The 14,882-nt window shown below is 40.2% G+C and overlaps 1 protein-coding gene across 1 annotated transcript; it reads right to left on the minus strand.

Annotated features, from left to right (window-relative positions):
- Positions 1–1,436: 1,436 nt before the first annotated feature.
- stx12 (syntaxin 12) lies at positions 1,437–14,636 on the minus strand. The gene is made up of 10 exons (XM_061741149.1): positions 14,548–14,636; positions 12,293–12,416; positions 9,865–9,934; positions 9,157–9,256; positions 7,487–7,624; positions 6,024–6,067; positions 4,931–5,036; positions 4,748–4,820; positions 2,093–2,175; positions 1,437–2,008 (listed from the first exon to the last, which is right to left on the minus strand). Exons 2-10 carry the CDS (start codon positions 12,387–12,389, stop codon positions 1,916–1,918), a joined length of 804 nt encoding a protein of 267 aa, XP_061597133.1. The 5' UTR covers positions 12,390–12,416; positions 14,548–14,636; the 3' UTR covers positions 1,437–1,915.
- Positions 14,637–14,882: the final 246 nt, after the last annotated feature.

Raw genomic sequence — 14,882 nt, forward strand, 5'->3', positions numbered from 1 at the left:
CCTCCCGTTTCGTCAAAGTCCCGGGCCAGTCCCCTCAGCCTCTGGTCTGTCATCAAACGGTGGACCCAGCACCGAGGCCGGTTTTAGGGGGGGGCAGGGGTGGGCTATGCCCACCCAAACGTGCATCATTCCTACCCACCGGCGTCTCCCTCCCGGCGGCGGCGAGAGAGGAGAGCGGATGGCGGAGCGCTGCAGGCTGTAGAGCCACGGCTACGCCGTCTACGCAGGAGCCTACGCCGTAGCTCTACAGCCTGCAGCGCTCCGCCATCCGCTCTCCTCTCTCGCCGCCGCCGGGAGGGAGACGCCGGTGGGCAGACTTTGCGTCAAATAGGCAAGAACATCTTTATTTAATTTAATGACGCCAGATCTGGCTGGGGTTTTTATTGTAGCATCGGCTATCTGCTAGTTGAAACGTTTGGTCTGTTAGTCTGTCTGAGTTTTATGGTGTTTTTATAGTTCATGCTTTATGGTGCGGTACTTTTTTTTTTTTTTTTTTTTACTTTTTTGTAGGTGCGCCGTCACCTTAATGTTTAGCTGTGTTTTGATCTGTGTTTCTGGTGCGCCGTCACCTGTTTAGCTGTGTTTTCATCTGTTTCTGGGTGTCAAAACAGTGGACGGGGGCTAGCAGGAGCCACCGTCTGACGTCAGTACCCAGAATGTAAACAACAATGGCGACCCACGAGTTAAATTATATTTTCAAATTTTATAAAAACGAAGACATCAACAAGGTTTTTTATATCACATTGTTATAATTCATACCAACATTTATCTTTTAAGACCTACATGTCTTAATAGCCAGGGTTCCTTTTAAGATTAGGAATCAATTATCAAGATTTGATTCGATCCGATTCGATTTGCTTCCGATATTGATTTGGGTTAGTGTTATTAAAACAGTTTTTTGAGCTGTTGCATGAATTATATGTGTAGTTATGCAACATATTAATACTAGTATTATATTGAGATTCAGCAGCAAGTATTGGCAGCTAATGATGCTGTAAGGACCAATCACCTCCCAGAATGCTGATAGAACTGCTTTCAGAAACACCATGTGGCAGAATTACCAAACAGATCCAGGGCAGCAAACAGAGACGTATGAAATTTTATAATTTTTTTATTTTTTTTCCACATTCCGTTTTAATGATTTCCATTTTCGTTTGGTTTTTAGCATTTTATGCAAATGTAACCCCAAGGCAGTATATAAAGTAATGAAATATAGACAATTTATGCAATTATAACTGAAAAGTTTAATGTTTTCGTACCTTTGTATGGTTTCATACTTTTTTCAACACAGGCCTACTTTTAATGTCCTTAAATTTGAAACTTTTGATGCTTTTTAAAACTCCGCGGAGACCTCCCTACAATAGGCACCAACCAACTTATAGCCGCACCTCAGGTCACATGGAGCCAGTTGAGAAAAGATGAAACATGCAGCAGTGACGTGCTGAAGACATTTATTATACATTCTGAGTCACAGACATCATCTTAAAATGTTTTATTTGAAGACTGCTCTTCCATTTCAGTTTTTCTACAGAACACTCGGACATAAATGTGAATCATACTGGTATTTTACTGGTTCAGCTTTCATTTACAACATGTTCCATAAGACATAAAAATGACAGATTACCTGAACAGGATGCATTGTTTCTTTTAGTCATTCCAACCACGTTTCTAGATTTGAAATACAGTGACAGCTAGTGTTAGTGCAGTAAATAAGAGACTAAAATGAGGGAATCTCAGGAATTAGGCCGCTTCCCGACACCCCCCAGTCCTCCGTTTCTTCATCAATAATAGTTAAAGCTCAGCCATTTGATGGCTGATCAGCCGCTTGAGTCCTGGTGATTCGGGGGGTGTTTACATGGGAGGGGGCGGGCAGAGGGGTAAAATGGAGTGCTGAAACGCCAGCAGGGACATCAGCTCACTTCGAGGCGAAGTAGATGATGAGGATGAGAATAACGAGAGCGATGGAGCACACCAGAGCCAGGATGCACATCTTCTTACGGGACTTTTGCTGTGATTCAGACGACAGGTTACTGGTTATTGATTACTGACAGGAAGCTAGAGACGGCTGCAGACGCCACGGATCGGGGCTCACCTGGTAGTAAACTGCTCTCTGAAGCTGCTCCGCCCCTCGTTCTACGTGAACTTCAGCGTTCTCCACGTTAGCCTCGATGCTATCTGCAGCACAAAACACAATACATTTCAGCCAGGAAACAATCCAAACGCATGTCTGCTTTCAACCTGGTACTATCAGATGCCTTCATGCCAACTTTTTGCTGTTCTAAATTTCCTTAAGGTATTTACTAAATGTTTTTTGATTTGATTTGATTCATTTTATTTTTGTACATGTAAAAAAACAACACTTCAAGAGAAGTTTAAAAAAAAAAAAAACAACAAAACAAAGAATTTCATCCTTTAACACTCTCTAAAAAATCTAAATTTACATGTGCAAAAAAGGAGTAGGAAGAAATGTAAACTTATTTAATCCTACCCCATTCACTAATCATTTAACCTGTATTTATAAATACTCACACACTGTACTCACACTGCTAAATAACATTATTATTATAATTATATACTTTAATTATACTCACACTAACCTATACATACATACACATAGTTGAATATTTCTATATATTTGTACACACATGCCCATATTAATATAAATATACTTATTTACACTATACTGTCTCTATATCTATGTATATATCTACTTTTTAATACTTTTAACAACATGAGAAAGGGCAAATATGCTTGCTTTATGCCAATGTTTATTCAACTTTACACAAAAAAAAGCTTTTGACCTGAATGTAACATTCCCTCATAAATAAAAAGGCCCCAACTTTACACTTGTAAAAACTAACTTAAGATTCCTTGTTTTTTTAAGCAGCTCAATGTAAAACAATGAACCATATGCATCACAAACATTGCACAAGAAGTGCATTGGTCAGTTAAATCTATAATATCCAGCGTTGTCTGCTTTTGACCGGGGGTGCGCTCTCTGCACCGGTCGTGTGTTTGGCTCCAAGTGGTATTTGAGACTCAACATACTTCGATGGTAATTCATTTCAAATCGACAGTACATGCAAATGTATAATTTGAAGTGTTACCCCTCAGCCGGCTGCTGGCGAGGTTAGACTATATTATACAAACCGGATTCGGTTAAAGTTGGGAAATTGTGTAAAATGTAAATAAAAACAAAATACAACGATTAGAAAATCCTTCTCAACCTATATTCAATTGAAAACACTACAAAGACAACATATTTAATGTTCAAACTGATACACTTAATTGTTTTTTGCCAAATAATAATTAACTTAGAATTTCATGGCTGCAACACGTCCAGTAGAAGTTGGGAAAGGTGGCAAAAAATACTGAGAAAGTTGAGAAAAGCTCATCAAACACCTATTTGGAACATCCCACATGTGATCAGGCTAATTGGGAACAGGTGGGTACCATGATTGGGTATAAAAGGAGCCTCCCCAAACATGCTCAGTCATTCACAAGCAAGGATGGGGCGAGGGTCACCACTTTGTCCACTGCGTGAGAAAATAGTTGAACAGTTTAAGAACAACATTTCTCAAAGCAAAATTGCAAAGAATTTAGGGATTTCAACATCTACGCTCCATAATATCATCAAAAGGTTCAGAGAATCTGGTGAAATCACTGCACGTAAGCGCCACGGCCGGAAACCAAGACTGAATGACCGTGACCTTCGATCGCTCAGACGGCACTGCCTTAAAAACCGACATGAGTGTGTAAAGGATATCACCAAATGGGCTCAGGAAAACTTCAGAAAACCGCTGTCAGTAAATACAGTTTGTCACTACATCAGTAAGTGCGGGTTGAAACGCCGACGGGTTATCTGGGCCCAAGCTCATGTAAAATGGACTGATGCACAATGGAAAAGTGTTTTGTGGTCTGATGAGTCCACTTTTCAAATTGTTTTTGGAAACCCTGGACGTCGTGTCCTCCGGACCAAAGAGGAAGCGGAACCATCCGGACTGTTATCAACGCAAAGTTCAAAAGCAGCATCTGTGATGGTACGGGGGTGCATTAGTTCCCATGGCATGGGTGACTTACATTTCTGTGAAGGAACATAAATGCTGAAAAGTATATACAGATTTTAGAGCAACATATGCTGCCATCCAAGCGACGTCTTTTTCATGGACACCGCTGCTTATTTCAGCAAGACAATGCCAAGCCACATTCTGAACGTGTTACAACAGCGTGGCTACGAAGTAAAAGAGTCCAGGTTTTCCCCTGGCCCGCTTGCAGTCCAGACCTGTCTCCCATTGGAAATGTGTGGCGCATTATGAAGCGTAAACTACGACAGAGAAAACCCCAGACTGTTGAACATTGAAGCGGTTCATCGAGCAAGAATGGGAAAGAATTCCACATGAGAGGTTAAGAGAATTAGTCTCCTCTCTTCCAAAACGTTTGAGTGTTATTAAAAGGAAAGGTGAAGTGGTAAACATGCCCTTTCCCAACTTCTACTGCACGTGTTGCAGCCATGAAATTCTAAGTTAATTATTATTTGAAAAATAAAATAATAAAATAAAATAAAAATGTTGTTTTTATTTACATTTTACACAATATTTGTAAGTTTGTATATTTCTCCTCTCCTCTAGTTTCTGCAGCTTGCTTGATCAGTGTAGCGACCAGTGAGCCACAAGCTCCGCCCTTCTCTGCTAACTACATTCTCCGGGCATTTTTGAACTGTGGGAATAACAGCACAAGGGATACTTACCGATCATCTCTCCCTGGTCATGAATCATCACTGCCAGGTCCTTAAAGATCTGGTTTACGTCCATGATGTCCGACTGAAATGGAGAAACAGATGGAATGAGGTGAAAGCAGGTGTGTTTGGTCTGAGGACAGCAGCCCCTCTGTGTCCTAATACTGGTCAATGTTTCATATACCGACAGCTCACCTCCAGCTGTCTGATGTTGGTTTCTCTCTCCTTGATGATCTCCAGGTCTTCCTCGGTGATGGCCTCTTCTTGTGTCTGGGCGGTCATCTGACCCCAGTCCTCTTGGCTTCACACAAACACAACACAGCAAGAACACCTACATTAGAAGCAATAATTTACCTGGAAGGCGCCCTGCAACGACACCTCTACGTATGAATGCTGGGTTAAGTTTAAGAGCAGTTTGTGAGCTTTAAATAGGTTGAAACTGGTTTTATAGATCTTTGCAGGTGAATGGAGGTCTTGGTTGCACTTGGTTGAACATTTATGTGTGTGTGTGTATGTATGTACAGTATTTGTATGTATATATATATATATATATATATATATATACAGTATATACACAGGATGCGTGTGTGTATGTATGAATGTATATGTGTAGGTATGTGTATGTGTATGTACTATTGTATTATTGTATTATTGCTTATACAAATACTGTATGGAATGATATTTATTAATGACACTGTACTAGTTTATAAAAGCTAACATTTTTTTGTGAAAAGGGTAGGCGTTATAAGCTTAGGCTTCAGTCTACACCTTTTGGTCCTTGCTTAGCTAGAATTGTATAAAAATTGTGTATATATATATATATATATATATATATATATATATATATATATATATATATATATATATATATGTGTGTGTGTGTATATATACCAAAAATTATAATGTTTTTTTGTATGGCACAGACGAATTGCACCTGTATTGGGAATATATATACATACATTTTTGTATAGAAATTAAATTAATTTTGATTATAATAAAATAGAGTTTAGGGGGTACGTTTTTACTTCTTCCTACTCCAAGCATGTTAATTACGATGGATGCATGTTTTTATTTATATTTTTTTTTTTTCTTATTTACATTTATTTATTATTGATTGGATTTGTTTTCACTACCGTTTCATGTTTGAAATAAAATTTCAATTCAATGTGATGCAACAGCTGATGTCCTTCCTTCTTGGCATTGTATTTACCCTCCACTGCTAAAAAACCGCTGGGTCTCAGTTACACATCTCAAAGCTCCACATCAAACAAGAACAATGGCCACTTACTTATCGAAAGAGACAAGTTTTTCATCCCGGAAATTGTCTTCGGTCTAAAAGAGAACACAGAAAGAGTCGCAGAGTCAACACATAAACATGATTCATTAATGAGTCCAAATATACAGTATCTATATCTTAATATAACTTCATTTCATTTTGGAAAAATATATTTTGTTCATAGAAAAGCACAAGCTCTCCACTGCCATTCAGGATAAAAGTATAACTCTGCTGGAAAACATTTTAAAATGTTTTTTAACGGTATCATTTATTCAACAAAAATGAGGCCAAAATGAAAAGCATGAATAAATAACAAATAAAAATCATATGGGTAATCCTAAATACCACCATGATTCAAAAACCTTGAATCCACCTCTCTGATGTGCAGCAAGAGTTGGTTCTCTGATCCTGGATTCACACTTAAAACGCCACAGCGCACACATAGGAGTCCGGCTGCCATTCATTGTCTATGAATTCTTGTCTGCGAGAGGCGTCGGAGGCCACGGAGGCGTCCAGAGCGTCAATTTTAAGTTGAGAGAATCTCAACTTTATGCAAATGAGCAGCGGCGACGCCGAGACAGCATCCAATCACAGACCGGGATTCCCGAAGCGAGAAGCCTCAATGCAGATTGTACTTTCATGTACAAACAAACGTACACATGCACACATGAGCATAGCTGTGCACTAACAAATTATTTTATCAGGAATTAATATATTTCATCCAGCAAACTGACATTTTAGCTGATTTGACTGCAGTTTTTACCTGAACTGATCATGTGAAACACGTAACTGATGGTTGAGGAGCTGGATGGTCCGAACGATTTTATTTGCTACATCGATCCAGCGCAAAATAATAAAAAACCGTGCTTATTAATCACAAAACACAGTTTAAATAATATGACGAAATCGGCTACGACCCGGTGTGTCAGTGTTCACCGCAGACAGACTGCAGCTTCACTGGGACCAACGGCTCTGATGGTTGATGTTGATCCAGGACCGACCTCATTAAGGAGCATCAAACCCATCTAAAGAAGGCTTCCCAAAGTGTGATCCATGGTGAAATAGGAAACTGAAGATGTGCAGCTGTATATAGATATATGTAGACTATATGCACTTTGTTCCCTCCAGTTCTGCAGCGCAGCTTGAAAGAACTACAGGCGTCGACAGACTTTGGACAGCAGCGATGCAGGAGTCCTGAACCTCCACAGGAGATTTTTGACGGTTTTGATGTGAATCTAGGGTAAGAGGCTTGCTGATGTCTTTCCCTCTTTGCCTTGTGTTAACACACACCTGAAAGCTCCATAACTGTAAACTATCATACCTGTCTGGTGGCAGCACCTGACTGCATCTCACCTCTTTAAATCCTACGCTACTACGAGAAGAATATTAGCACCACCCACGTTTCTTTTCTCAGTGATTGGAAGCTTATTGTTTGTTGTTCTGCTAAACTCGACCTCCTGATGGGTTGAACTTACAGAGAGGCGGGACCCGGCTCTCGCTCTGGCTATCGACTCCCGCTCCTTCTCCGCCGCTCGCCGCTGGACCGCCTGGAAGTTGTTGAGAGCTGCTGAGAAGTCGTTCATGAGCCGGTCCCTCTGGATCTTCTGCTGCCTCTGGACGCCACACAAGACGGAGCAAACGTCAGCTACAGCTCAGTACTTTGCTTTCAAGAACAGAAAACAGACATTTGAACTGAAGAAATGCACCGTCTTAAATAAACAATTTGTTTTGAATTTGGTGGCAGCGACACGTCTCAAACTTGTCTCAGTGTGAGGTTTACTGGCGTGTAGCATCATTGCTCTTTAACCGACAGACTGGACTCGTCCGGAGCCGCAGGAGCTGCTGCAGCTGCATTGACACCACTAATAACCATCAATAACCTCAACCTCACTCATATTATTTCATGATGATATGGCGTTTATATGGAACATATGGTCAGACGTCAGAAGTGATCAAATGCTGGACATCTGCAGCCAGTGTTACGCTAAGATTAGCTTAAGTGAAAAACAAAACAACCCAAATGTTCTGAGCACCGTAGAAATAAACACAGCAAACTGCAGCGGCTCAGGTTTTCTGCAGAGGTTCCTCCGTCTTCTGCTTCTGACGGGTTAAGTTCTTGTCTTCTTCCACCTTAACCCTTAAATGATGTCACAACATTTACAGCAGCTCTGGAAACCAGTCGTAACGGGCGCTGCAGCATAAACGGCATCAGCGCTACGTAGCTATCTGCATCCACGACTCGCGGGGACGTCTGACGACAACAGGAAACTTCCCAAACCGGGAGTTTGTTTCCACAAATGAGCTGAGGGCGCAGAGCCGTGAAAACGCACAGATCCAAGATTAGCGCTGGTATTTTAACACTCGGATCCAAACTAGAAAAACTAATTTATAAGCGAAAACTCAAACGTGTGGATTTGTGAGAAAAATCACAAACTGAAATTACATAAATTTCTTTATAAATGTACAAAAAATTAAAAAAGAGGATAAAGTTTCCATTAGTTAGAGGTTTTTTTTTATGTTTTCACTTTCCATTTACAAATCTAGTTACTTTTAGTTTTCACGGATTCCCTTGTTTGATTCCTTTCGTTTCCATGCAGTTTTAACGTTAGTTTTTTTTATTTGCAGTTTGAGGTGTGAGAATTTCAAAAAAGGTCAGAATTAGTATTTCTGTTATAAAAAGTACTTTTTAAATGTTTTAGGACAAAAAACAGCTATCTGCAAATGGCGGTTTAGCGAGAATACGTTGAACCAGCTTCTGAGGTTGCAGAGAAATAAACACCTTAATGAGACGCATCACAATGATCACGAAATATCTGAATGTATGACCTCAGTTTTCCTGCCAGACAGGGAGGACAAAGTATTTGTCTTTAAACTAGTTGTATGTTGGGAGTACAACACAAGATACTGGAAGTACAATGGTGACACGAGACGTCGGGTCAAATCTATTCAAGTTGCACGTTTTTACATAATGTGGTCCACAAATATTCTGATTCATTTAATTCAGATATTTCAGTTTCTTTCATTATTTTCTTGGACTGGTTGAAGGTAAATCTTCACCATGTGTCTTTAATCAGCGCCGTCCCCTAAGTGGTTCTTCTGCTCCCTGAAATAGGTGAATGAACCAATCCTGGGTGTCCGAACGTACCTGCTCTGAAGGGGATGGGGACAGAGAGATGGATCCCAACTCTTTCAGGTGTTTGTTGGTTTCTTTTGCGAGCTGATTTGTGTAGTGTTGGATCTGCTGCCTGGAACAAACACAACAGGTTCAGTACGACTGCAGAACCTGATGGATGAGCCGCTGTGTCACTCATCTTTAGGCCTGTGTTGAAAAAAAAACGATTTTCCGATTGTCATATTAATTCCTAAAAATCGATTTGTACGTCTGAAGATCGATTTTTTTTTTTTCCCATTATTACATTTTCGCCCGGTGAACTGTAATCCCAGTAGACATCATTTAATTCACACATGCGCTGCAATTTCTTTCTTTTTTTGCACTTTAAATGGATATTGAAAGGAATATTGGAGTTGTTTATTTCTTACAAATAACTTACAAATTTTTTTGTTTATGCCCAAAAAAGGAATGTTTTGTTGGACACGAGAATAACTACTGCCATGTTTTTGTCTTTAAATATGTTTAAAAGTTTTAAAACATTACAGTTTTCAGAGTGTTAGTGAAGCAGTGGGAGCGCTGCAGATGTGCTGCAGATGTGCTGCAGATGTGATGCAGATGTGCTGCAGATGTGCTGCAGATGTGCTGCAGATGTGCTGCAGATGTGCTGCAGATGTGCTGCAGATGTGATGCAGATGTGCTGCAGATGTGCTGCAGATGTGCTGCAGATGTGCTGCTACGTACAGGCGGTCCTGAAGCTCGCTGGTGTCCTGACTGGTCCCCAGCTGGCTCACCATCGTCTTGATCTGCGCAGCTGTCGAGAGAACACAGTCAACGTTTAAATCCCGGCGGCGCTAGGGCTGAACTCAGCCTGGACTCTTCTCCATCACATGCACAGATTAGTTCCAGAACCGTTGAAGGTGCAGAGACCAGCGACTACAACCACAGCTAGCTAACTCATTACTGTGATGCAGTCTCTCCTGCAGTCAGTTTTCTGTTGTCATAAAAGATCGTAGGTTATAGTTCAATTTACTACGCTGATTGATGAGCGCTCATCTGGACTGATTCTGTTCTTCGGTCTGAAAAAAGGTGTCAATTGTTTTCATTTTGCTGGATTAGAGCTTGTTTTGGTAATCTTTTTTCAGGATTTATTCCAATAAAACATGCCACATAAACCACTTGATTCCACAACCTCCCTGTGAAAGTGACATTTACAGAATTTTACTGGAAATGTTCTGTCCCTCTGGAAATCATGACGCCACATCCCACAAGAGCCGAACCTGAACAGGATCTGGACCACAGCAGTATCTCTGCATGCAAACACACGCTTTCAAAGAAAAAGATGCAAACCCTGTTAAATTGTCTTCTTTTTCTAATTTTATTAGTTGAGTGTATTATTGAGTTTGTAATAAAATGTCATCTGATCGTCCCCTAATTCAATAAATGACAACTCAAAACAAAACGTGTCTGTGCTGATGACACATCGAACTTGCATCACTGGAGCAACAAAGCTGGTTGAACCTTCTTTGGCAGCTGAAACTTAAAAGCTCTTCGGTAACTCTGGACCAGTGAAGAAAGGCTCAATCAGGACTTTCCCACCAACATACTTCACTGTTCAGGTGATTTCTAAACATTGTCCTGAGTATTCTTCCTTAAGAACTCAACTTTGGTTTCATTAGTCCATAAAACATATTTGTAGTGGTGGTGCAGGCAAACTCTCCTGACTGTCCAGTGACTCCTGAGCAGAGATGTTTCCAGTTATGTCTGCAACTCTTCAGCCTGTCCTCGTGGGTTCTTCTGGACCTCAGTGAGGATTCTGTATTGTGTCTTTAGACACAATACTTGGCTTGACGTCCACTCGTAGGAAAGTAGCCACAGCACTAAACTGCCTCCATGGAGGGAATGCGCATGACGTCACAGATGCGACTTCACAGCGGGTTACGCCCACTGAGTGGCAGAAAGACTGAGTGGCAGAAAGACTGAGTGGCAGCGTAAACTTTCAGTTTGAGCAACTGGAAAACATCTAAAATTGGAAAGAGCTGTTGTACGATCGACTGTACTCATAGATTTAGCAAGAAATCGGAGTTATCGTTTTTACAGACTGCCGAAAAATAAGCTTAAGAGAGACAAATGGATCGCTGCAATTTGCAGAAACAACTAGATTCCAGGCACCGAAATGTGGATTTGCGGTTCCCATTTTGTATCAGGTAATGTTGGATTTTTGGGTAGATAACGTTAAACGGTCAAATCATAAAGTTCGGTGTCCTCATCACTTTAATTTCTACAACAAATCCTGCCTTGAAGTAGGACCAAGCGTCAAGACTTTTGTATGCCTTCAAGCTTTGCTTTGTGTATTTCCCCGGTGTAGAAATTAAGTCCATATAAATATCAGGAAACTGGATTTGTGGCCAAATATTAATGTCCATGGACCACTGGTTCTTGGGGTAACTGTACGGGTCACTGTCAAGTCCAACTGCCCTTAATTTAATCCGATAATCGGCTGTTATCCCGTCTTCTCCACTAGTTGCAGCCAATTTTTGCCACTCAATGTGAGTAAGGGGGCTGGTCCTGTGGGAAAGTGACATCAATGCATACCCTCTATTTCTAAACAGTATTTAGTCTATGGGTTCACCCTGCCAACACCAAAACCTCATCTCAGAGGTGAAGCATGGTGGAGGGACCATCATGAGTTGAGGTGGGTTTGCTGATCTAAAGCTACTGAAAGCACTGGACTGAACTCATTGCTGCCAAAGCAGGTTCAACTTCAACTCTCAGGGTGCACTCACTTTTTTCCTCCAGCGCTGTTATTGTTTAATGGGAGGAGTAAATAAATTGATAAAAAAATGATAAAACGCTGTGTTTGTCTGTTATTGTGACTTGGATAGATATCGAATTACATTTTCAGGTGAATTAAAGCAGGAAAACAGTTAATTCAGATGGGTTCACAAATTTTCACTTTACGTATGAAAAGGTTACGGTCTATAACATTGCCTAAATTACCAGCAATAAAGATGCTAATACCCCCATAAAGCTCTGCATAGATGCTTACAATCCTTCTTTGTTTAAACACTGATGTTGCATGTTCTGGAGCACCGTCACATGATCAGTTATTGAGATCATATGACTGCAATTTGGTTCACGCTAAAGCGGAGATATGCGTGAAGGCGCGTACTGTTCTGTGTGATCTTCTGGATGTTGGAGCTGCAGGTCTGGATCATCGTGCTGAAGTCCTTTGGGACCGGACGGAACTCTGCTTTACCGAAAGACATGTTTGATGCTCAGATGTTCAACTCTCACTGAAGACAAACAGAAAAAAAAAGGCAAATGTTATCATTTCATTAGACCAAATTACACAATATGTACAAACAAAGACTCAATATATTTAAATTCCTCCTTCTAGACATTTGATAAACGTCAGTCATTCACATTTGAACATATTGCTCTCTGAAATTCAATTGGCTGTTAGGAAACATTTTGAAAGTCAGCCAAACGGGTCTTTAGGTACCATCTAGTACTTCATAGGTATACTACATTTCTGATATTTATCTCAAGTAGCTCATTGGGAGCTTGTAGGAGTTGTAGCACCCTCCCACAGATGAAATGTAGCGTTTTTCCACAGAAGGTCATACTGATTGTCAGTATCAACTTTTGTTAAACACAAGCCAAAGAAGAATGTTAGGCCACTCCCACAAAAACTGGTTGGACATAACATTGACACAAATTGTCCAATCAAAAGTCTTTTAATAACTTTTATTACAATGTTCTGTACATTAAGTTCCCCAAATTCCATGAAAATTGAATGAACCTCAGACTAGTTAGTTTTACAAGTCTAACTACAAACGCATGAAGTGCTCCTGGGTGTATGAAAAGTAAACTTCAGGTGCTCTTCGGCATGGGGATCCAAAAGATTGTAAAACAATTTAGAAAAACCGAGGCACTTAAGAAGTTAGAAAAATATAAAAAGCCTTTATTGAATTATGGCTTAGTAAAAGTTAAAAAATGCCAACATGTTTCAGCCATGTAGGTCTTCTTCAAGACAGATAACAAAGACAAAGGGGTCTCCTTCAAGCAGCTCTTTAAACACAGGTCAGGTGGTATCAATTAACCTGGTAGGAACAAACAGGCACATCAATCAGATGCAGAGGAGAACAAACAACCAATCAGCATAAGCAGCAAAGAAAGACACAAACAGCAATACAAACAATAATAATACAAAAGACAACCGAAAAAGAAATTATAAAGTAATATTTTTCAAGTGTTTTGAAGGTGAAAGACATCTTTTTAAATGTTTTAAAGCAGGAAAATGGATCAAATTAGAAAAATGTAGTTAGTTTTACATTTAGTTTTTTAATCATGATCTTGTAAAGTCAGGAATTCTGAAGTTTTTCCATCGAAATTATCCGCTCTTCATTAGTTTTTTCTTCCTTCTTCAAACACAGAACAAATCATTATTTTTGTTAGCCAGCTATTTGTTTATTTGTTTATTTATTTATTTAAAATGGATCCCCATTAGTCTTCGCCATGGGAAGACTATTCTTCCTGGGGTCCACACATAGACATACAAAAGATAATATAAAAGATGATAATATAATAATAATATAATAACATGACAATAAAGATGACAATAATCCAACTCAAAAAGGGTGAAAAATCTTCACCACAATTCCTGAAATAATAAATTGAACCAAAAATAAAAGATTAAGTAACCAACCATCCACATCCTAAGTAGCATTATTTGCTACTATCACCAGATCTGTTCTGCTTATAAACAAGATAGTTACTTTACACCGACTTTATAATATACTCATCCCTCTGTTTATAGAAGTATAAATATATATTACATATCTATGCTATGTGTATTTGGCAGGCGGAAGTTGAATCTAAACTTTAGATTGACAGACCTAGCCTGTTTTCTTCATAATGCATCATCTTGAGGGTTTTAAACTCCTCCATCACCTTTGTTTACAGCAGATTTACACTGAGCCCCCAAGAAGCTAGAAATGATCCTGATTTCCACCGACAACAGCCCATATTTCCGCCCCCCGACCCTGAGCCGGTGACAGGATGACAGGTCCACATGTGTCATATTTTGACTGAATTTCTGACAAGAACCGACCTATTTCACTCAAGCACCTCATAGCCTGCGTATGCTAAACTGTTAACTGCTAATATTGGCCCGTGGTTCAAAACATTTTTTTGTTTAATGTTGTTTTGTTGGGCTTTTTGCGGATACAGCAGCGCCTTGACGCTGCCCGGCTGGATTCTTCCTAAACAGTCAGACCGGATTTAGCTCCAGGGCTAATAATGCTAACTGACAGTTGTCGTTTGTTTACATTCACTTGAATCAACGGACTACGTCTATAGTTTGCGCCTGATATAAGACCAATAAAAAACATTAGAATAAAAACAGTTGATGTCTTTTAGTACCTGTGTTTTAGTCTGTAGAAAAGGAAAACATCGGGGGAGAACCAGGTCCTGTGATCTGCTATCAGCTGAGACGCCACGCCCACTTCACAGGGCGACCAATCAGCGAGCACGGACTGAACCGACCGACCAATCAGAGTGGAGCGTTTCTCGACGTCATCCCCGCCTCCAATCAAATCCGGAGGAGGCGCCCATAACAAATCTGGACTTCCTGGTCTGTGACGTGGTGCGTTACGCTGCAAACTGGCAGGAGAGGCGGTGACGTTACCGGTTGGACGTAAGGGACCGTCAATGAGTGTCAACTAATACACGCATGATTAGGGACTGTTAATAAATGT

This window comes from Cololabis saira, chromosome 15 (assembly GCF_033807715.1).
Source record: "Cololabis saira isolate AMF1-May2022 chromosome 15, fColSai1.1, whole genome shotgun sequence".
Lineage (NCBI taxonomy): Eukaryota > Metazoa > Chordata > Actinopteri > Beloniformes > Belonidae > Cololabis > Cololabis saira.

Coding starts and splice junctions, on each gene's coding strand:
- stx12 (XM_061741149.1), bottom strand. CDS start 12,389: ATGTCTTTCGGTAAAGCAGAGTTCCGTCCGGTCCCAAAGGACTTCAGC. Junction 9,935..12,292: donor CCAGAAGATCACACAGAACA/GTACGCGCCTTC, acceptor TTCTCTCGACAG/CTGCGCAGATCAAGACGATG. Junction 9,257..9,864: donor AGCGAGCTTCAGGACCGCCT/GTACGTAGCAGC, acceptor TGTTTGTTCCAG/GCAGCAGATCCAACACTACA.